The following is a 25,167-nucleotide window of genomic DNA, read 5'->3' as shown; positions in this document are numbered from 1 at the left end:
TGTGTGAACACAAGTTTAGAAAAATGTGTGATCACTCAGACTGCAATACGTACTAAAGACATTGTTCAGCTACCATCAATGAAAGGTGTTCCTGTTGTTGAATGTTTATCCAGCTGCACGAGAACAGCCGACACTACACTGAATTGTCATCACTTGTTATGTAAAACATTGCTCATTAAGCAAGCCATTCTTTTACAATTTGTTTTGTTCATTATGCAAAATGCATATTATGGGAAATACTTGTTAAATGAGGTTCCTGTCTAACAAATGTAAAATAAAAATCAGGCAGTACACTGCGACCGATGCAGAATCTGATTCACACATCTGTTTACAGAGAGTGAAACACAAACTAAAATACATAGGATATTGTCAACATTGCAGCTCAAAAGAAAAGAAATAATGAAATAGGAAACTGTGGAGCACGGTGACCCAGTATGGAAATATCAAACTCCAGCATCACAAAAGATGTCTGGGGCATAGGGAGAGGATAAAAGAAACTGAAAGGCAGGCAGACGAAAGAAACACAGCTGATAGAATGCTATACCACACAAGACTCAATAATAATTTTTTGAAGTTGTTTTAAGTATCATTATGTGACTTATATGAACCACATCAAATGAGCCTGGCCCAAGCAGTTATAATACTGATAATAGCAATAAAATAGTTTTATTCCAGCTTTATTTTTTATCTTATCATACAATCCTACAATGAAGAATAACCCGTCACATCGCTTTTCAATAAAGTGGCCTTGTCCTTGAGGTGGTTGCAGTGTATTATTATTATTATTAATATTATTATTATCATCATCACAACTGTATTACAAACACCAAACCTAAATACAATGGAATTCTGAACACAAAACCATATAAAGTTCAGGAAATTTAGTACATTACTAATTATTACATCAACTTTATTGTACTTTCAAAATGCCATACACCATCCATCCAAAACATTCCGAGGGTGATGAGACTGTGTTACCAATACGAACATATCACAAAATGACAAACTGCAGAAATTCACATGGAAGATCAATTCACTGATAATTGCCAACATTCAAGCCTACGAGTTAACCAAAATCCCAAAGAATGAGTTTTCTGGAGTGACATGGTTGTATGAATGTTCTGTGCATTATATGGAAGTGGAAGGTGACTATGTAGAACACCTGAAGCATGAACCACTATCTTTGTTGTGTCACGGCACAGCTCCCGTTCACCAATACAGAGTTGGTTTACCTGGTGTGGTGCAACTAGGACACTGATGGCAATGGGAGTCCATTGCGCTGTTCTAATTAACATTTATAATGGAGATGAGAGGGAGAAGAACCTCCTTGGTTGCTTAGATGGGTTTAAGATTTATTCAATCTAAACACTTTGAATGTGAAGTTGTCAGACCAATTATTCCTTGAGATACAAATATACATATATTACTTAAGATACACATAAAGTCTTAACTTCCTATAGATTAAATCAGCACCTCTTCTCTGGGTCCTACTCTTAATAAATACAATCTGTAACTTTCATCAGAGATGAGCACCTTTGCTCTCACTTGTTCTGCTAACTACTGAATCACTGGTCCCTTGATCTACCTCACTAATACTAAATGGTTCCTTAGCTGAACTAGCAGGAGACAAGCACCAATCACTGTCTTCTTCCTACTATTAAGTGAAAAATGATCAAGTCATTATCTAAGACAGAGTCTAGCTGTTTGGCTGATGCAATCCCAATGGAAGTAAAAACAAAGTGATACTTATCTAAAAGCGGTTGTGCCCACCAGAGCCTCACAGTCTTCTTGTGGCTGAAGTTTCCACTGCTCCATCAGTAACTGCTGCCACCCTCCACCATGTTGAGTCCCTGCCCTGACATCACTCATTGTCTGCTGCTCAATTACTGGTTTAATACTCTATGAATACTAACTTCACGCTGCTCATGGCTTCCTTTTACATAACATTTTGGAGGATGTTACTTGGGTATAGCTTTCCTTAACTTATTTTCAGTGCTTCGAAAATATTCTGTCTCTGTACACCATGTCGACTTATTTTTGTTTGGCACGTGTTTCCTTGTGACTTATTTCAAGAGACCTTGCCTCACTTTGCCTACGCATGCCTGTCCAGTTGCACATCGCTAAGTGGCATTTGAGGCTGTACCTGCTCAGGAGTACTGAATTTTTACAGCATGTGATACTGTCTCTCGCACTAATTTTGAATTAGAATTAAAATATTCTATTGTCATGACTTCTTCAGCTACTCTATTTGGACCAAAGTGGAATTATCAAAGCATTAAAGAGCAGAATTTCCAAAAAAACAGCACCAAATAAATTAAAATTCAATAGGCTAATATGTTTGTTAATTCTTATTGACTAACTTCTTTCTATTGTTCACACACCTTTTACTGCTGCTTCATCCAGCAGTAGCATCCTCAGTGATGTATAGCATTGGGCTCAAGAGATTCTGAAATATTCTTTGATATTACGGAACAATCCTCTTCTGCTTTCTTCAGTTGTGCCTCTCAGTTTTTATTTCAGAGGCAACCCATGAGGGACATTTTACTCATGGATCATGCACAGTTACCCCATGGAGTCCTTGTTCGCAGATCAGTATTCCTGATGTGTCCAATACAGAAAAACAGATGAAGGTTGTAATTTAATGCATTCTTTTCCAGTCATAGCAAGTGAATATGTACTGTCAGTCAAAGACAGACTAACTGATTCCTTACTAGGACAGCTCTTTTAAGCTATGCCTGAGTAGTAGTGTCTTCAATCACTGTGGCAATATCAGCCAAAGAAGAAACCTATGAAATATGTTCCCAGATATGTGAGAGGTTTGAAGACTTCTTAGATAACAGATTCCAGTATGCTGTCCTGCATGGTGAATGTTCGTCACAGACAAGGTTATTACCAGGATTGCCCAGGGAGGAGTGATAGGACCACTCTTGTGCTCTATACACGTAAATGATCTTATGGATACAGTGAGCAGCAAGATGTGACTGCTCCTGACACGAGTGTAGAGGTAAGTGTATCCCCTTAATGTCTGCAGCGGGCACAGGATGACATAAGAAAATATCTATTTGACATGCTGAATGGCAGCTCACTCTGAATTTAGAAAAATTTAATGCAGATGAGTAGGAAAAAATTCTGTTACATTTTAATACAGTATTAGTAATGTGCTGCTTGGCATAGTCATGGCGGTTAAATATCTGGGCAAATAAATATGAATGGAAATAGCACATAATGTCAGTAGTTGGGATGGCGAATTATCCGCTTCCGTTTATTGGAAAAATTTAGGAAAAGGCATCTCATTTGTACACGAGACCACATACAGAACCCTAGTGCAAACCCTTCTTGATACTGCTGAGGTGTTTGGGATTCCCAAATGGTCATATTAAATGAAAACATCAAGGCAATTCAGTAATTTGGTGCTATATTTGTTACCGATAGGTTTGATGAACATGCAAGTGTTATGGAGTTGCTTCATAATGTCAAATGGGAATCCCTGGAGGGAAGACAATGTTATTACTGGGTGGGAGGTGGGGGGTGGGGGTAATTGAGAAAATTAAGGCACTGGCATTTGCAGCTAACAGCAGAACAACTGTATTGTTGGCACCACACATTTCATGTACAGAGTGCAAAGACAAGATAAAGTAGGATTTGGTGGAAGCATACAGACAGACTTTTTCCCCTCACTCCATTTGTGGGTGGATCAGGAAAGGGAATAACTGCCTGTGGTATAAGGTACACTCCACCATACACCATTTGGTGGTTTCTGGAGTATCTGCATGTATATAAGAGGTGTCAAATACTATTTTTGTTTTGAAGGACCAAAGGCTCAGTCCCACAAATACTTCACATGGCCTACTCCCAGGAACAAAACTTATTTCTGAATGTAATCCTTATAAAACCTTCCAAATGAAGTGGCATATATTCACATTGTGCAACATAGTTATCAGCAAGAAAAAGCAAATTAGTATAAACATAGTCATAATTCTTAACGTAATGATAGAACAGACAGGGACACCATTTATCAGAGTCTGTTCTAGAACACTGTCTTTCCTTCTGCACTATTTTCGTAGGAACAGTTGAACCAACTGAACAAAGTAAACAAATCTGTCCTAGAATGACAGGGTCAAGTGCTCTGGGCTAGATGATTATGCGCCCTACTCCAGATCCGCTTACCTTTACTGAATAGATACATTATGTGATCAAAAGTATCAAAACACCTGGCTGAAAATGACTTACAAGTTGTGGCACCCACCATCTCTAATGCTGGAATTCAATACGGTATTGGCCCACCCTTAGTCTTCCAATCTTTTAGACATGTGTTCAGTCAGGTGCTGAAAGGTTTCTTGGGGAATGGCAGTCCACTCTTCACAGAGTGCTGCACTGAGGAGAGGTATCTACGCCAGTTGGCGAAACCTGGCATGAAGTCAGCATTCCAAAACACCCCAAATGTGTTCTACAGGATTCAGGTCAGGACTCTGCAGGCCAGTCCATTACAGGGATGTTGTGTAATCACTCCGCCACAGGCCATGCATTATGATCAGGTGCTCGATCGCACTGAAAGAGGCAATCGCCATCCCCGAATTGCTCTTCAACAGCGGGAAGCAAGAAGGTGCTTAAAACATCAATGTAGGTCTGTGCTGTGACAGTGCCATGCAAAACAAGGGGTGCAAGCCCCTCCATGACCAAGAACATGACCATACCACAACACCATTGCCTCCAAATTTTACTATTAGCATTACACACACTGGCAGACAATGTTCACCGGGCATTCACGAAACACACACATACACACACACACACACACACACACACACACACACACACACACACACACACACACACACACACACACACACAGGATCGCCACATTGTGTACCATGAGTCATAACTCCACACACAATGTTTTCCACTGTTCCATCGTCCAATGTTTATGCTCCATAACACCAAGTGAGGTGTCATTTGGCATTTACCGGTATGATGTGTGGCTTATGAGCAGCCGCTCGACCATAAGATCCAAGTTTTCTCACCTCCCATCTAACTGCCATAGTACTTGCAGTGAATCCTGATGCAGTTTGGAATTCCTGTGTGATGGTCTGGATAGATTTCTGCTTATTACACATTACAACTCTCTTAAACTGTCGGTGGTCTGTCAGTCAACAGACGAGGTCGACCTGAAGGCTTTTGTGCTGTACATGTCCCCTTCACGTTTCCACTTCACTATTACTTCGGAATCAGTGGACCTAGGGATGTTTAGGAGTGTGGAAATCTCGTGTACAGATGTATGACAAGTGAAACCAAATCACCTGACCACGTTTGAAGTCCGTGAGTTCTGCGGAGTTCCCCATTCTGCTCTCTCATTATGTCTAATGACTACAGAGGTCAATGATACGGAGTACCTGGCATTAGGTGGCAGCTACGATAACACAGGAAGTCCATACATTTGTACATGTAAAACATTAAAAGATCTTACAATATGTCATAAAAGAACCAAGAAATCAGGTGCTTGCGAATTTTGTGAACCATACAAAAGTGCTTAATTCAGCTTAAAGTGCACATTCATAAATTTTCTTGGAGTACCAATACTGTATTATCTCAGGCTTCGTTCTTTATTATGGCGTAATACCACACGCACTAGAAGATGAAAACATGCACTTGAAATGCAGCGAACAGTTGAAACCAGCCAATTAACAATTAACAATTCATTTTAAATATATTAACTGCCTCAACAAAAAAAAAAGGTTAATAAAAGTCAAATTTCTTTAACGAACAGAGAAAAATAACTTCAACGTGCTGCAAGGAGATTAATGCTCGACTGTCAGAAATGTGGAAATAAAATAAAATCTGAAACTAATAACATATTTTAGCCCTCTGTAATTATGTGAAGGTATTTTAATTCACTTGATAGCTCCCGGCCACAGAAATCCATTTTGTTTTCATTTGATGTGAGAGTAATAAACGAAGACGAAATGGCAAAATCACTTAATGTAAACACAGGTCACGTGGAGACTACCACATCCCCACAACAACTAAGACTACTCTGTGCATCAGGTCCAGATCTACAATATTTCCGAACCAGGGCAATATTAGTGGCACTCCCCCTCCCTCGAGCATTAGAGGTAACACGCCAAAAATTTAAAAAATCGACTTTTCAAAACTATTTTCTTTAGAGTCTGATACATAAAACACCCATGTTCGAGGGAACATAAGACATGTTATTTAGTCTTAATTGTGCCAAAGTGCAGTGGCACACACCTTCGCACAGCATTCTTCCATCTAACGTCTCTGTATTTCGCTCTGTCTTTCAAACTATATTCAGGACAGTGGAAATTAATATGTCCTGTGGTGCCTCTCTTGCTCCCAGTTGGCTGGTTTGACATCCTTTCCCTCTTTTTACAAAAGAACCCCTCCCAATTAATACTGGATGGGATTATTTGTAACTGGTAGAACAAGAACTCTTTAAAAAATTTGCAGTCTTTACTGCCTATTAGCTAAAAACTTGTTTTGTGTGACATAAAATTAAATATGGGAGACATAAAACCAGTAAAGACAAGAGACAAGCAAGACAGTACACATTTCTTCAATCCTTAAGTCCCAGCATTTTTTTTTCTTTAATCTTGCCACAGCTTTATACAACATACTTCCCTTTCTGGGAAAGAACCTATTACCTCATGAAAGTTCGTCAACATTTCACTACAAAAAAATGAAATGTGGTCGTCTAATACTAGAAAAGCTGTTCCTACAAATAGTACACAAGACTGGTGTGGTTTCTCGCTCTGGTTACATGTATTTTGTCACTGTCTGCCAGATAAAATGAAATATGCCTGCCTAATATTGCAGCAATTGTTACATACACCAAAAAATATGAGACTGTTTTGGCACAATGGTCATTTTTATAACACGACAGAATATAATTCACGAAGAACCAATATCTAATGCATATTAGGCCTACTACAAGTATAAAGTTTTATGTTAGGAAATAGCTTCACATTTCATTCATACACTCTAGCTTCTGAAGCATGAGATAAAAAAAATAGTAGTATGAAATTTTTATATAAATTTAGACTCTCCATATTCTTCCATAACTTGAGAGAGTCCCCATTTCTCCTCCTTCCTTGTTCTAACACACAATATTGTCATCAATTCTGTAACCATTCCTGGCAGTGTCAATACTTATTCTCTAAATAACTTCACTAACCCTGCCACAATCACCGGTTTACTTATCCGGAGTTTATTCTCCGGTTGGGTGTTATTACGTGTTCGTACAATGCGTTTTCCGTGCTACTCCAAGAACAGAATTTTAGTGGCTGCTAGCCAGGGACTGGCTAACCCACCCTTAGCAGTGTAGTGATTTGAATAAAAAATTTGTCAAAATTTCATTTTCTTAGATACAGAGAAGACAATACGCAATCTTTGTTACCTGTTATTCCTGTTAGTCATGTATTTCCACTATGGTAGTCTAAATCTATGGATTTCGCTGGTAATTATAACAATACTGACAGCGGTTGTCATTCAACTGTTCGGTTTTTTTTTTGGCGCAGCTCTTATAGCCCTGTCCCCTTTTGTCTGCAGGAAAGTTTATTTCTAAATGTGATGGGGAGTCCCCTGGCAGACATCACGTACACTATGCACGCATTCAAGAATCAACTTACGATTCATTCAGAAATCAACTTAGAATTTCCAAAAGGAGATTTTCACTCTGCAGCAGAGTGTGCGCTGATATGAAACTTCCTGACAGATTAAAACTGTGTGCCAGACCGAGACCCGAACTTAGGACCTTTGGCTTTCGCGGGCAAGTGCTCTGGTCCGGCACACAGTTTTAATCTGCCAGGAAGTTTCAACTTAGAATTTGTTCAAAAACCAATAGGGATACGTTTCAAAATCATATGAATAACTGATAGACCAATGTGCGCTGGATGATAGGCGCTTTGTGAAACAAGGTCTTTTTCCTCAATACTATGAATTTGGTGCCCCCACCCCCAGTGAAATTGTCACCTGAGGCAGATATCCCGTTTTACCCCCACCCCTAGTTTCGGGCCTGTTGCACATACGTGAATGACAGCTTAGGCGCATCAGTAAATTTTTTCCGGACAGCATCTGGCTGCCTGTTGTTATTGCTTATACAGTTAACTGCCACTATTCTGTATCCAGAAGCAGGAGAAGATACTACCCATACGCAACTCAAGTGCACACTCACGTGAGCTCATTTGCAACTGCTCCGACGAATCAAATCTAAACAGATGTGACATCACACTCATCAGAGGCAATTTATTGTTATGAAGCATTGCACAGTATTCCTAAATCCTTTGACTCATTTTGCTGTTGGAAGACACTTGTATGAGCGCTGTGTTTTGTTGTTGTATATAGCGCATTTCCTTTGCAACTTAAGTTTTATTTCATTTTTTCCCTCTTCTTAATGTTTTATTGCTGCAGTATTATACTGTAGTAGTGGGATACAGTAATATCATTTGTTATAGTATTAGTTCTTACCAGTCAAAGTTACAAAAATTTAACTGAAAACTAAAACAATGAAAAATTCCCGGAATTGTAAAAAATTCCTAGGTTTTTCCTGGATCTTCCAGTTGTCCCAGGTCGTATACACCCTGGTCACTGTTCCCACTCTTAATTGTTTCACGCAGCTGCGGTTGAGCAACTGTGCAACATGGACAGCAATATCTTCTCGGGCACAGGTCACATGTTAACAACAGCAAATAATAGATAAATGAAAGGTCGCAATCACATTTCAGTCAAGTTCTCGAACTAGCCCTCGTCAAGCAATCTACTGACGTCTGTTGGTATTATCTCCATGCTGTGTCTTGCCACTGTAATTTATTATTTTGATAACACTTCTTTCAGTTTAGTATAATTTATTTTCTTTGTTAGCCATGTCATTCTGGATCAATTTTCCTTCTTGTTTCATCTGAACATGTTCATCATGTCCTAAATCTGATTAAAAGTTAGTAATGTTTTTACACTGTATTTTAGTATGTCAACAGTGATGGAATTTCTCTTTTGCAACCCACTTAATAAATCATTATAGTCTCTCTCAACCAAACGAATTATTGGTATGGGTTCTGAATATAATAATGTTTTTTGAAGGACAACATTTTCAATTTTGAATGTTACCTTCCTTAAAAAGCAGCACTAACATTTGTATATGGTATCCATACATATTTGAGAACTTTTATTACAAACCTGTTCAAATACAAGAAGCATTTGTAAGATGATAGCATTGAATTATGTTTCTTCCTGTGTTTGACAAAACTGTCAAATTTTAAGCAGAGCAATAAACTGTTGTAGAGGCTACTTCATCTTTTGCTGTGTACCCCTTGCACTAGTACCATGCAAGTCAAATATCATGTGACTGTTTGAGCAATCAATACTGCATCTAGCAGTTCATCATATTGGGAAATCCTGACCTTGTTAGAACACTAATATCGTTTGTCCAGCCCTGCCATTCCGAATTCTTCAAAATAAATCTGCATGTAACCTCAATAGCCAAAACTTCATCAGCAATTGTAGAACAACCCCTATATAGTCTCAAACAATGTAAAAATGTTGCCCTTAGTAACAATAATTTAATCCATAAATGTAAGACGATCCTATGTTTTTTCAATGAGGCATTTGAGGAAAAAGTCTTATCTTATAATAGGGTATGTACAGTATGCCAATTAACAGCAGCAGTATCCCCTATGCTTATGCCTTTCAATTTTCATCTGCATCTACATGATTAGCCTTCAATTCACACTTAAATGTTTAGCAGACATCTCACAGAAACACAGACTATTTCTCTACTGTTCCACTCCCTGGAAGCACATGGGAATAACAACTATATCCCTTCCACCTGTGATTTGATTGAACAGCTTAAAATTAACTTTTTTTTATTAATACTGTTAAACCACAAGTCCGACTATTAGTACAACTAATAAAAATAGTACAATTACATACTTAATGAAAAGTGGAAGTATAGATTTGTTGCTAAACTGCTCTGATACTTTGGTAGTTCACAATAAAATAAATAACCTGAAGCAACATTATACTAATTAATTGAACAATGAGTGTTCTTCTCAATAATAAACACATGTTTAAAATTTATATGAACTTAACAGAAATTACCTGTGTTCCATCTCCATCTGGAACTTTCACATTATGAAGAGGTGAAAATTTAAGCAGATTTTCAAAATGTTTTTGGTCATCTGAACTTCCATAGTCTGACACCCATGCATAACCAATTGTGAACTTATGAAATCTCAGCATATCAAGAACACCAACTTGAGCTATAGCTGCACCAAAAAGCTCTGGTCTTTGGTTTATACATGCTGCTACTAGAAGTCCTCCATTAGAACCACCCTGAATTGTAAGTTTGTTACTTGATGTGAATTTTTCTTTTATAAGATACTCAGCAGCACACTGGAAATCATCAAACACATTCTGCTTGTTGAAAAGTCTACCAGCATTGTGCCAAGCTTCCCCATATTCTCTGAAAGGAAAAAAGGAAAGAAGATAAATTACTCAAACGTCTTAAACACATAGGAGTATTTATGCAGTATAGATAATATTATTTCTTACCCTCCGCCTCTAATATTAGCTACAGCCAATATACCCCCAAAGTGCTGAATGAACACCAGTCTTGTAACACTAAATGTCGGTTGAATGCTGACATTAAAACCTCCATAACCATATAGCAGACATGGATTGCTTCCATCTTGCACTAGACCCTAGAATATTTTTAAAAGTTATACTGATCCTTCATGTGGGAAATACTCAACAACAACTTTCGACAATGGTTATATAGATAATACATTCCAATTAAAATTACTTTTTTTATTGACACATTGCAGTGGCATGGGACAGTGTTGCCAGCACGCAGCCAGCCACACTTCACAAAGCACTGTACATAACATACAAAACAGTCAACACAGCGTGTATATTGCACTCAAGAAGGAAGTATGATTGGCTGGGGGCTGTCCCTTATCACTCAACATGTTGAAACATCAATCGAAAAGTAATTCTAATTGGATTATAGTTAAAAAGTCAATAATCTAAAATGACAACAAAAATGAATTTTTACAGCTTTCAAATGACAGAGCTGTATTATTGTGGCTTGCACTATGATACACTATTGCATATACCATAGCCATCAAATCTCATTTCAGTCACCTACCACACACTGTACTCATCTTGGCAATTTCTTTGTGACATGAAAGTTTTCTAAAGCAGCAGCACAGGAGTTTCTACAAAGCAGTAACTCTGATTTCTGTGGGTGTTATACGAATACACATTGAATAGTATCTCTTCTCTTCATCACTGAGTTTATGATGTTTAAATTTCACTCTCAAGCATAACAGTCACAAGCAACAGCTTTGAAGCAACAGCAATTCTGGCATGGCAAACAGAATAACTTATGAGAGTGACAGCTGCACAAAAGCAGTAGCATAATATCTCAATGAGGGACTTCCAACTTTTAGTGGAGTACAAGAGCATGTTAAGGAATTATGGCCCAACTTTAAAAAAATAGCTGACCACACACTGGATAGACAGACACAGTGGAAAAATATATGATGGAGAGGACACTTCATAGTATATGATCATGGTAATAAGTCCTAAAAAACAAAGACTACTGCATAAGAGGTATAAAATATAGCATATTATGTTATAAATAGAGATGCTGAATAAAACATGTTTGGCTGTCAAGAGAGCAATGCCAACCTTCAATGACTACCATAACACAATACTGTCGAATGATTGTTCACGAAACCCAAAGATATTCTGGTCATATATACAGGTCATTAGTTGCATCAAAGTTTATCAGGGTTGCCACAAGTATCCCTAAGTGAAATTCCTTGATTTCCCGACAAGTTTTAGCATTTTCCCTGACAAATTTTGAGATGTCAAGGTAAGTTAAGATTTAAGTTGGCAATCAGTCTTGGCAACTGTGGTATAAGAAACAATAGTGAAAACGAGGAAATACAATAAAAAATCTTTGAAGCCTATGGCATTTCCTGATGCGAGCAAACATCTTAAGTACTAACAACATATTTTGCAATGAACTGTTTTTAGATGGATAAAGCAAGCCTAATGGTATGACAACTGATGTTATTTTACTTTATTAAAACGAAACACGTTTGGTAACAAAAACCATGTATTTCCTTGGAGTCTAAAGACAGATTTAAAATGCCTTTACTGATTTCAGATATAACCTCAGAAAAAAGTAGCCTTCTTGAAAGAAGTGTATAAGGTGGGGAAGAATTGTGTAAACCAACACTGTAGGTGACTGCCAATAAAATGTTGGTTCTACTATGTTCATCATTGTCAGTTATTACCCACTGTATTAATCTACTATTTTACAGTTTTTTATAATTTTTCTTTTGAGAAATATATAGCATACAAACTACTAGCGACTGACAATTTTCTTTTTCTTATTGACCAAACTTTCCAACATATAAACTACTTTTTAAATGCCAAAATGTACTAGAACAAATAAAACGTCTATAAAATGCGACACTGTACAGTGTACTTGTGGTGAGACAGTCGCAATTCCTGAAATCCAGTGCCGATGGGCTCTTGCTTGCTGAGGAGCACCACAGTCCTGGGTCTATGGATAAACTATGAAAGTCCACTGTATTGTGTCACACACAAATACACCAGCCCTGCAGACAGATTGGTGAGACTAGATCTGACGGGCACGACCTGCACATTAGTGAGAACCAAATGGCTGCACATCAGTAGGCCCAATTCATTACAGATACCCACAGAAACTGACTGTGGTTTTGGCCCATCGCAGAAGTCCGCTAGTGTTGCCAGCTATTCATGAGCCATAAACAGCATGGTGCTCAATCCAAGCAACAGATAACGTGTTCAAATACTCTGAGAATCAATAATAACAAGGATAGGTAGCAATATCATCATAAAGATGATTTATTCCTGCTTCTCTGCAGCTCAGAAAAGACAATCACACACTCACAACTAAAATTTCAGTTATAGCGTTTGTCAGAAAACGAGAGTGCACGCAAGCACGCACGCACGCACGCACACACATTCTCCAATCACTCGACATAACTCATGGACATATGACCATATCCAGCCACTGTGTCTACAGTCTCAGATTCAGATCCAAACAAACCACTCCACTCCACTCCTCACACCACCCTGCCTCACATCAGCAGCTGCTAGGCTAGACGCACGAAGTGGTGTCAGCAATAACTGCAAGCTGAGGGAAGTGGTAGAAAGGGGGAAGCAGTAGTAATGAGGGTGTAGGGAAGCACCGCACGTATTCGGCTGCAACTAGCCAGTGACAATGCATTACACATCAGTTAAAAATCCGTTTCATGTACTAAGACAAAAATGAGATTTTTCCAGCGTTTTTCAAATTTCCCAAATTTCTCTGACATCTGAAATTCCCTGATTTCCAGAAAGTGTGGCAACCCTGTTGATGTTCCATCAGTCGCAGTCGAGATAGGAACAAACTGACGCTGGCAAAGTACAGGCAGAAGTGGTCTACTCCTTTTTCAAATGTTGCTTTACAAAGGAAAACTTAGGAGTATTTCAATTCTTGTGCCACTTAACAGATGAGTGAAATAAATATTTGCACCAACGGCACTGGAAAAGCTGAAATCATTAAAACTGAACAAAGTTCCAGGACCCGATGGAATTACATATCTGACACTATACTGAATTTGCAGCTGAGTTAGCCTCTTACCTATAATTTATCATAGAGCCCTTGAACAAATTACTGTGCCCAGTAGTCTGAAGGAAGCACATGTCACATCTCTCTTCAAGAAAACTTTTATTGCTGACATCTGATGTAAAATTTTAGAACATATGATGAGCTCATATGTGATGAAGGGCCTCTCAGAGGACATGCCAACAAGCACGATTTGTGAAAACACTGATCACATGACAGGAAGTTCAAATTAAGAGAATGAAAGAAATCTGGGCACAAATGAAGGCAAATGCTCACCTCCAGAGTACTTTGTACAGTTCTAATGGAATTATTTGCAAATGATGATGATAAAACTGTATAAATCCAAATGCAAAACATTATGAAATGTGTAGATAACAAAATGTATAGGTACAAAAAGGAAAATCCACTTTAGAATACCACACAAAAAACAAAATCCCAAGGGGAAAAACATGGCTGCCCAATAAAATCAATGTCCCTTTCTCCATTCTGAGGAAGGAATGTTTGCATTCACTTTCTACCCTGGAAGCCAAAATGCATAGATAATCAAAATTAATCTGTGTAATTCAAGTTGTACATACCTTTTTATGGACAATGAACATTGGAACTTGTGTGCCATCTTTGCTTGAAAAAAATACTTGTTTAGTTTCATATGGACTGGGATCAAATCCTTGGAATTTTATCTCTCTAAAGACCTAGAAGTGAAGTCATCCAAATGTTAGGAATATAATCATGCTATTAAATAAGGCAATGACCAAATCTGTACTGCAAAACAACTTACAGATGGTTCTAGTTCCTCCTTTGTGAGATCACAATGATATATAATTCCAGGGGTTAGAAACGACGTAAACTGGTAAAACATCTCTGAATGTTTCTTCTTTCCTGAATAACCCGTAACAGTGCCCACATCAAGGGGAAATGTTTTCAGCAAACTACCATCCTTTAAATCGTGCAATTGTAGTACACTCTGTAACATGAAATAAAATACACACATTCATGTGCATTACGGCAACAATACAGTATTGGCATAATTCCAGACAATATTTCACTTTATGTTGCACAGTATTAAGGTAGAAGTCAAAAATTAAAATTCTCCAAAAATTAATATCTGTAATAACAGTTACATAAACTCCAAGGATTAAGGTGGGTGGGGTAGAGAGGTTACTGGGGTGAGTCAATTTTAGGAAAATCCAGTTGGAGAGGTTTTTTTATTACCACTCCTTGTATCTGGTGTATCACTTTTTTCCTATGTTTCCTTGTTTCATATTATTTGCCCATATTCCTCACCATGCTGTAATCTTTCCTTGCACATTCACTTATCTCTGTCATTTCTTTCATTTCCTGTATTATACTCCCCATGTATCAAACTATATAGATCCACAATGACAGATGGCTAACTGGCATTGTGAGGGCAGAACTATCATAAATAGATTGACACTTTCTGTACATCAACTTCTGAATTTCTTTTATTATCTTTCATCGATGAGAAATTTCAAGGCTGCTGGATTGGATGCAATGCAGTAACACATACTGCTCTAATGAAATAACCACTATGATGCCCACATCTTTCCACACTTAACAACTCATTATAGCAAGTTAAGTCCCAGAGGTCTCACCTGTACAAGAGTAACGAAGAATAGTACAAAACTGCTGGGAAAGTCTTTTGAAGCGCAACTCATATGACAATCCTCATTATGACAAGGAGACACAGATCTCCGTGTAAAGCACAATAGTTAACCACACCAGATGCATAGTTTTTGCGCAAATACTGTAATATACAAAACACTTTTGATTTAGTGGTGCAGTGTTTTCCCCGACACACACACACACACACACACACACACACACACACACACACACACACACACACACACACACACACACACAAAATAAAAAATAAAACCAAAGTTCACACACCATATTTCATATAGATTTCAAAATGGGAATATTTTGTTACAGCTTTTGACTGTATAAAACATTATCTCCCCAAACAAACGTTAGAAAATAATGGAATTCTAGGCATAGCAGTTTCATAGTTTTTATTTCATTTCAGTTACAGAAAGCAGATGGTATTAGTTCCATAACAATAAAGCAACATTAACCACTCAGAATCGAATGCAATAAGACAGGATGTTCTACAGGGTTTAATTTTGGACCTGTATTGTTTCTGATCACTTTCCACACACGATTTCACAAGAGAAAAATTGTCCCTTTTACAGCTGAGATACAAGGACCATTTGAAAAATTCTGCACACTGTAAGAAGGAATTGAAGAAAATAATTTATTTTACAAAATACCTTTAAGGCTTTAATCTTCATTCTTGCTTATGACAGCTTCCCAAAATTTTGGCAATTTCTGTATTCCGAACACATCACTTTCGTTGTTGAGCTGACCAATTACTCTCGTCACCTCAACGAAAGTTTCTTTAGTCAAATTAAAACATTTTCCATGGAGTTTTCTTTCAGCTTAGGAAACCAAGTCAAAGTCTGGAGGGCTCGTATCAGAATGGTGAATGTGGACGTATTTGCAATCTACATCTGTCGAGTGTGTGTGTGTGTGTGTGTGTGTGTGTGTGTGTGTGTGTGTGTGTGTGTGTGTGTGTGTGTGTGTCACTGGTAGAGTGGTAGAGCAATATGCAGTCTTGAATTATCATGCAAAATTAGGCCAGCAGCTGCTAGCATTTCAGGCCTTCTACGAACTTTAAGGTACAAAACATTTTGCAGAAACAGCTGGCAGTATGTACCTGTTACAGATGTCTCTTGTAGTGCCCTATCTGTAGTTATAACTTCATTCATGTTGGAAGGTTACAAGACTTCTGGCTTGCCTCCTTCCATTTATACTAAATTTATCTGCCCACGTCAGGATTGGTGATAGGCAGGACACTACAGTTACATCTACTTAAAGTCTTGTTACACTGAGTTATAAACGGGAAACTTTTTTTCCTTCTTCTTCAGTGGTAGTCTGTAAAGAGACTAATAGTTCCAGTCTGTAAATATGTGAGAAATGCATAGCCCACACACTGTTCTGAATGCAGCAGGTGTGCGATTGGCACTTAAAGCTTTGTGTTGGCTTGCACATATCAAGTGGCCACTGAAGGAAGCTCATGCAGCCTGAGGCAAAACTAGCCTCTTGAGATGGATGAGGGCTAGAGTCAAGTGCTTGCTTGGACACCACAATTTATGGTGGAAAAGTACAAGTCTTGTAACGTGACTTGGCCTCAGGGAGCTCTGAAGAGTTAACTATGCTCTGATTCAGCCATTGTCGACTGAAATCAGTCAGGAATTTCTACCATCAACATTGAGGAAGATGTGCTCTGATTGGTCTGTGACTGATAACAATCCAGGATGGGTATTTGTTAAAGGTGGCATTCATATGCTATTGGTGGAAAAGTAACATTTTTCCTGATTGGCATTTGCGGACAGATTGGTACAAACTGTCAAGTTGGGAGCTGGTGGAACAAAAAGGGACACAGTTGGTATTGTAGATGGAGACAAGACATTGGTTCAAGACAACATGGCACTCTAAGTGTCAGAATCCTGACGAGTGATCGATTGACTCATTGAGGGGAGTTGTGTCACTAAACAGCAGCACTGTCAGTCTCGCAGTTCCAAAGTTACTAGTGGAAGATATGAGGTGTCCACTAAAAATGGGCAGATCTAGTCAGAACAGTCAAAGCACAGAAGCTAAAACCTACACAGTAGAAAGTATAAAAGGATAGGATAAATCTAAAAACTGGAAAGAAAGAGGGATAAAAGAAGATTCTTTACATGGGGAAGTGGTCATGGATCCCAGACCCAAGAGATGAAGAGAGCACCCAACCACAACCATCCTGCTCCTGCTCCTCCAGGAGTAAAGCAAAACCTTGTAACTGAGAATCAATACCACTTTCAAGAAGTAAACCGAGGACCAGTTCAACCAACCGTGAATCATCTGCTGATATTGAGGGCAAGGAATCCAGAAGGCTGTGCTTATAACGAAGTAGAAAAAGAAAGGGAATTCCACTAATACATGGAATACCATCAGTCTCACTCCACAGTCACATTGTGTGGGTGACTCGTACAAGAGAAAACAATGGGTGAGCCTAGTGCGATCAACTCACAGGTGACATACGAAAGTGGACTCCTTCCGCAAGGAGTGAAAAAAAGGGAGCCATATTGCAGTAGTCTCCTTGATTATGCGGAGTTTATTACTGAGAGCAGTAGCATACTAGATATCCTTCTACTTCTTGGGTGAGATGTCCCTCATTTCAGTGCATGGTGATAGGTAATCTAAGACTTGGTGAAGGATGCGATTCAGTTGTTCCAGTAAGGTACAGTACTGGTTGATGAAGGGGACACTCCTTTGTGGCTGATTCTTTAGGGTGGTGCGAGGGTTGGGGGTGTGATGGGAAATGACACTAGATATCTGTTTGCGGAACACATCTGGAGGGATGGTGCCTGTCTGTGAAGGACTTGGTCCTCAGGAAGCAAGGCATATGGGAGGTATTTTTTGGTATGAAAGGGATGAGAGCTGTCAAAATGCAAGTACTGTTAGTAGTCAGTGGGTTCAATTTGGACAGAGGTGCAGATGGAACCATCAGGGAGGAGGTGATCTACATCTAGGAAGGTGGGAGAGAATGTAAGGTTGTAAAGGAATGAAGATAGGGTGTCTTGGCCGTAAGTTCAAATCATGAAGTTATCATCAATGAAGCTGAACCAGATTAGGGGTTTGGTGTTTTGAGAGACTAGGAAGGTCTCTACATGACCTATAAAAAGTTTGACATAGGACAGTGCCATGTTGGTGCCCATGGATGTGCCACAGGTTTGTTTATATACTTTCCCTTCAAATTAGAAGTAGTTCGTTAAGATGAAGCTAGTAATGTGTATGAGGAATGAAGTAATGGAATTTGAATCTAAAGGCCATTTGGGAAATTAGTGTTCAATAGCAGTAAGACCATGGGCATGAGCGATGTTGGTGCATAGGGAGGTGGTGTCAACAGTGACGAGTAGGGATTCAGGAGGTAAAGGAATGGGACTGGTGGAGAGTCTGAAGGAAGTGGTTAGTGTCTGACACAGGAGACCAGATTACGGGCAATTAACCAGCAACAATGTGATAACCAGGATAGTTGCATTTGTGGATTTTGGGGAGCATGTAGAAGGTGGGTGTTGGTTGGTTGGGTGTGGGATTGAAGGGACCAGACTGCTAAGGTCATCGGTCCCTTGTTCCACGATAAAATCACACGAAATAAAAACTGTCAGTCGTTAAAAACGGAGAACTGAGACAAGGGACGACACAATACAAGAAAGACAGACAAAGACCAGACAAACGGAACTAAAATCACACCGAGTGCGAAGGTGGTTGGCCGACCATGAAAATAAGGAAAAGCCAACCACCAAATGACATTAAAACCCACAGTTTAAAACCACAGGCCAAAGGCCCAAGTCAATACAGGAAATAAAAGGACAAACACTCAAATCATATGATAAAAACCCCCTGCCCGAATAAAACTCAACACGAGGTCCGCCATAGCAACGTCATCACATAAAAGGGCAGGGAGGGTATCAGGCAGCGCAAACGTCTGCCTGAGTCCTGTTAAAAGCGGGCAGTCCACCAAAATGTGGACCACCGTCAGAGCTGCCCCGCAGCGACACAGCGGTGGGTCCTCCCGGCAGGCAACAAATGGCCGTGCGTCAGCCACGTGTGGCCAACGCGCAGCCGGCAGAGGACGACAGGACGACAGAGTCCTTCCGAGAGGCCCGCATGGAGGAGCGCCACACACCGGTCGTCTCCTTCAACACCCGAAATTTGTTGAGCGTGGGCAGGGTGCGCCACTCGTCACCCCAGGCACCAAGCACTTTCTGGCGCAAAAGCGATAGGAGATCACACTCCATAAGGTCGAGTTCCAGAGCCGGTGAACTCACTGCCTGTTTAGCCAGCGTGTCAACCCGCTCATTGCCCGGGATGCCGACATGACCTGGGGTCCAAACAAAGACCACGGAGCGGCCGCAACGGGCAAGAGCATGGAGCGACTCGTGGATGGCCATCACCAGACAGGAACGAGGAAAGCACTGGTCAAGAGCTCGTAAACCACTCAGGGAGTCACTACAGATGACAAAGGACTCACCTGAGCGGGAGCGGATATACTCTAGGGCGCGATAGATGGCAACCAACTCAGCAGTGTATACACTGTTCCCGGGTGCCAGCGACCGTTGCTCACAATGATCCTCTAGAGTAACAGCGTAACCAGTGCGACCAGAGACCATCGAACCGTCGGTATAGGCCACGGCAGATCCGGGAAACTCGGCAAGGAGAGAAACAAAGCAGCGGCGGAGGGCCGGAGGAAGGACCAAGTCTTTCGGACCCTGTGCCAAATCCAGCCGAATGCATGGTCGGCGCACACACCAAGGGGGCAGATGGAGATTGGCCCGGAAAACAGGCGGGAGAGGAAAAAACTCAGTCCCACACAGTAGAGCCCAGATGCGAACCGCGATCGTACACCCTGACCTGGGCCGCCTGTCTGGAAGATGGACGATCGAGTGCGGGAACAGGAGACAGTAGTTGGGATGCCCTGGCAAGCTACAAACATGGGCAGCATAAGCGGCCAGAAGTCGGTCGCGCCGGATCCGCAATGGAGGAATACCAGCCTCCACAAGTAAGCTGTTAACAGGGCTTGGCCGAAATGCTCCTGTGGCAAGTCGGATCCCGCAGTGATGGATGGGATCCAGCAATTGCAACGCTGATAGCGATGCCGAACCATAAGCCACACACCCATAATCAAGGCGGGACTGGATCAGCACTTGATACAGCCGGAGAAGGGTGGACCGATCGGCACCCCATCTGGTGTGGCTAAGGCAACGGAGAGCGTTTAAATGCCGCCAGCATGTTTGTTTAAGCTGCCTAATATGAGGCAGCCAAGTCAACCGGGCATCAAATACCAGTCCCACGAACCGATACGTCTCTACCACAGCAAGAGGTTCACCATCAAGGTAAAGGCGTGGCTCAGGGTGAACCGTGCGACGCCGGCAGAAATGCATAACGCAGGTCTTAGCGGCCGAAAACTGGAAGCCGTGCGCTACAGCCCACGACTGCGCCTTGCGGATAGCGCCCTGCAGCTGGCGCTCAGCAACTGCAATGCCAGCGGAGCTGTAGTAGAGGCAGAAGTCGTCTGCATACAACGAAGCTGCGACGGACGATCCCACCGCATCAGCGAGCCCATTGATCGCAATTAAAAACAGGGAGACACTGAGGACAGACCCCTGTGGGACCCCGTTCTCCTGGACCCGGGAGGAACTATGGGACGCAGCAACTTGCACGCGGAAGGAACGAGACGACAGAAAATTCTGAATAAAAAAATCGGGAGCGGGCCCCTAAGACCCCACCCATGAAGTGTGGCCAGGATGTGATATCGCCAAGTCGTATCGTACGCCTTCCGCATGGCGGCGTGCAAAGGCTGTATAGACGGCAGACTCTAGGGAGACCAGATTATCGACGGCAGAGCGGCCTTTACGGAACCCACCCTGAGACGGAGCCAGAAGGCCTCGAGACTCGAGGAGCCAACTCAACCTCCGGCTCACCATACGTTCTAGCAACTTGCAAAGAACGTTGGTGAGGCTTATGGGGCGGTAGCTGTCCACCTCCAGCGGGTTCTTGCCAGGTTTCAACACGGGGAGGACGATGCTTTCTCGCCATTGAGACGGGAACACACCCTCAACCCAGATGCGGTTGAAAACATCTAGGAGGCGTCGCTGGCAATTCACAGAGAGGTGTTTCAGCATCTGGCTGTGGATGCGGTCTGGCCCAGGAGCCGTATCAGGGCAAGCAGATAGTGCACTCTGGTATTCCCAGTCGCTGAAAGGAGCATTGTACGACTCCGCGTGGCGCGTGTGAAAAGAAAGCCCCCAACTTTCCAACCGCTCTTTCCGGGAGCGGAAGGCCAGTGGGTAATTCGTAGAGGCGGAACAATGAGCAAAATGCGCTGCTAACCGGTCCGCAATCGTGTCTGAGTCAGTACACACCACTCCATTCAGCGAAAGCCCAGGGACAGAGACAGGCGGCCAATAGCCATGGAGTCGCCTAATCTTAGCCCAAACCTGCGATGCAGAGGTACGGACGCCAATGGTGGAAACATACCGTTCCCATCACTCCTGCTTCCGTTGGCGAATAAGGCGTCGGGCACGGGCACGGAGCTGTTTAAAAACGATGAGGTTCTCCAAGGACAGGTGCCGCTTATGGCGTTGAAGAGCCCGCCGGCGATCTCTAATCGCCTCTGCGATCTCGGGCGCCCACCAAGGCACAGTCCTCTGCCGAGGGGGCCCGGATGAACAGGGAATCGCAGATACCGCCGCAGAAACGATGCCGGTGGTGACCGACTGAACCACCACATCAATGGTGTCAGGGGAAGGAGGTGCGATAGTGGCGAGAGAGGAGAACAAGCCCCAATCAGCCTTATTCAGAGCCCATCTGGAGGGGCGTTCGGAAGAGTGATGCTGTGGTAGTGACAGAAAGATGGGGAAATGGTCACTACCACATAAGTCGTCGTGGACACTCCAGTGGATGGATGGGGAAAGTCCGGGGCTGCAGATAGAAAGGTCGATGGCCGAAAATGTGCCATGGACTACGCTGAAATGTGTCGGCTCTCCCGTGTTTAAGAGGCAGAGGTCAAGCTGCGAGAGAAGAGTCTCGACATCTCTACCCCGGCCAGTAATCGCGGCGCTACCCCACAGGGGGTTATGGGCGTTAAAGTCGCCCAGTAACACAAAAGAAGGAGGCAGTTGTGCTATCAATGCAGCCAACACATGACGCGAGACATCACCATCTGGCGGAAGATACAAACTGCAGACAGTAATAGGCTGAGGCGTCCACATCCTTACAGCGACAGCCTCTAAAGGTGTGTGAAGAGGTACACATTCGCTGTAGACAGAGTTAAGGATGTAGACGCAGACTCCACCAGATACCCTCTCATAAGCTGCCCGGTTCTTGTACTAACCCCGATATCCACGTAGGGCAGGGGTCCGCATTGCCGGAAACCAAGTTTCCTGTAGGGCAATGCAGACGAAAGGGTGTCTGCTGATGAGTTGGCGAAGCTCAGCAAGGTGGTGGAAAAAAGCGCTGCAGTTCCACTGGAGTATCGCTTTGTCCATGTCCGAAAAAGGCGTGAAGGGGCCGAGGAGGCAGATCACGCCACTGGGTCACCTGCTGCCACCGATGGAGGACCAGTACAATCCGCTTCCATGGTGTCTGAGGGTCCGGCGAGATCCATGTCCTCAGCGGACGCCCGGATCTCCACCTTATCCTCGGACGCAGAGCCTGTAGGGAGCAGTGGGGTGGATGCCACCGTGTGGTCCTTGGCCTTAGAGGTCTTCTTCTTCGTCTTGTCTCTCTGGTCCTTGGGTTTCATTGGCTGGGAGGGCTCCAGCGAGTCAGTCTCCGGGACGGAGGAGGAGCGGGGAGCCCTGCGACCAGTCGCTGGTCTGCTTTTCTTCCATTGGCTGACGTCACCCTTCCCAGGGGCGGAAACCTGGGAAGGAAGGGACCCAAGGGACCCTTTCCGTGCTATTCGAGCCGGGGAAGTTTGAGGCTTCCCCAGCTTAGAAGTGGGGACTGATGCCCCCGATGGTTGGGGGGGTTGCTGCTCCTGAGGCAGGTAGTGCAGGAGCAGCAGGGAGTGAAGTGCCCCCCACCATCAAGGGGGCAGGTGTAGCATTCCGGCTCAGAGGTGGCAGTCTGAGGGAGAGCTAATGGGGCCATAACAGTAGTAGCCGCGGCGTAAGAGGCAGTCATTCGAACAGGATGGAGGTGTTCGAACTTCTGCCTGGCCTCAGTGTATGTCATGCGGTCCAGGGTCTTATACTCCATGATTTTGCGCTCTTTCTGGAAGATCCTGCAGTCCGGCGAGCAAGGCGAGTGGTGCTCTCCGCAGTTTACACAGATGGGAGGTGGAGCACATGGAGCATTGGGATGTGATGGGCGTCCACAATCTCGACATGTGAGGCTGGAAGTACAGCAGGAAGACATATGCCCGAACTTCCAGCACTTAAAGCACCGCATCGGGGAGGGATATATGGCTTGACGTCACAACGATAGACCATCACCTTGACCTTCTCAGGTAAGGTATCACCCTCGAAGGCCAAGATGAAGGCACCGGTGGCAACCTGCTTATCCCTTGGACCACGATGTACGCGCCGGACGAAGTGAACACCTCGCGGCTCTAAATTGGCGCGAAGCTAGTCATCGGACTGCAATAGAAGGTCCCGATGGAATATTATGCCCTGGACCATTTTAAGACTCTTATGGGGCGTGATTGTAACCGGAACATCCCCCAGCCTGTTACAATCGAGTAACCGGCGGGACTGGGCGGAGGACGCCGATTTGATCAAAACCGAGCCCGAGCACATTTTGGAGAAGCCCTCCACCTCCCCGAACTTGTCCTCTAAGTGCTCGACGAAGAACTGAGGCTTCATGGATGTAAAGGATTCACCATCAGCTCTCGTACACACCAGGTAGCGGGGCGAGTATTGTTCGCTGGCATCCTTAGTCTTTCGTTCCTCCCATGGTGTAGCCAGGGAGGGGAACGATTTGGGGTCATATGTAGTTGCATTGTATTGAGCCCTGGAACGCTTAGAGACTGCTGGCGGCAGGCCGCCAGCAAGAGATGATGTACCACGCTTCATTGCGGGTCATCCGCCCTGATGCCACCTACTCCGACCAAGGGCCCTCCCCACGGGCGCCACCCAGCCTCAGCAACGACCACCTGGCAGGATGGCCATTGCCGGGAGTCCCGATGCCCCAAGGAGATAGGCATCTAGTCCTTGGCATACGTGGGGAGTTAACGGCGCTGGCATCAGCAGAGCGATCCCTGTGTAGTCAGGGGGCTACAACGAACAGGGTACATGGCGGCTCCACCACAACGGACTGGCTACCGTGCTGGATTTCAGGTGATGTAGTCCAATATCGTCATTGGCGCATAAAGCGACACAGCATAGCAGACTGCAATAAACTGCACCCAAGAACAAATCCACACCCAAGAGATGGTAGGTGAGCGGGACTGCTAAGCGATGACGACAAACCTGGCTAGAGATGGTAATGCATGATGGACACATCGCTCCTTGTAAGGCGCCCTTCCCCAATCGGCTCGCTCTTCGGAAAATTTAGAAGGATGGAGGTCAAACCCGTTAGGGGACCATCTCACAAGGCCAAAACGTTTGAGACTCCTTTTAGTTGCCTCTTACGACAGGCAGGAATACCGTGGGCCTATTCTTACCCCCGAACACACAGGGGGAGAAGGTGGGTGTCCGAGGTGTCATAGGTGAGAGGAGGGAAATGGACTCAGGGGAGATGTTCTGGTATGGGCATTGCGCTTTAAGCAGGGGATGGAATTTGCTGGACTTCTGGGATGGGATCACTCTGTTAGAATTTATAGATGGAGGAGTTAGATAATTAGCGGAGGCCTTCTACCAGGTAGTCATTGTAATTCATACCAACCGTGGTGGAACCTTTGTCTGAAAGTAGGATGATTA

General features: G+C 43.0%; 1 protein-coding gene across 3 annotated transcripts in view; it reads right to left on the bottom strand.

The window, feature by feature from the left end:
- LOC126351857 (prolyl endopeptidase) overlaps nt 1-25,167 on the bottom strand; it is a 109,690-nt gene that overhangs the window by 20,106 nt on the left and 64,417 nt on the right. For all 3 annotated transcript variants that reach the window (XM_050002641.1, XM_050002639.1, XM_050002640.1), the window contains exons 9-12: nt 14,454-14,639; nt 14,254-14,367; nt 10,561-10,709; nt 10,108-10,471 (exon numbers count right to left, since the gene is read on the bottom strand). In XM_050002641.1, coding sequence (XP_049858598.1) covers nt 10,108-10,471; nt 10,561-10,709; nt 14,254-14,367; nt 14,454-14,639 — 813 coding nt within the window. The remainder of the gene's footprint in view (nt 1-10,107; nt 10,472-10,560; nt 10,710-14,253; nt 14,368-14,453; nt 14,640-25,167) is intronic.

Source organism: Schistocerca gregaria, chromosome 1, assembly GCF_023897955.1.
Source record: "Schistocerca gregaria isolate iqSchGreg1 chromosome 1, iqSchGreg1.2, whole genome shotgun sequence".
NCBI classification, from domain to species: domain Eukaryota; kingdom Metazoa; phylum Arthropoda; class Insecta; order Orthoptera; family Acrididae; genus Schistocerca; species Schistocerca gregaria.
Note: the sequence above shows the minus strand (reverse complement) of the source record. Positions and strands in the feature narration are given on the sequence as shown.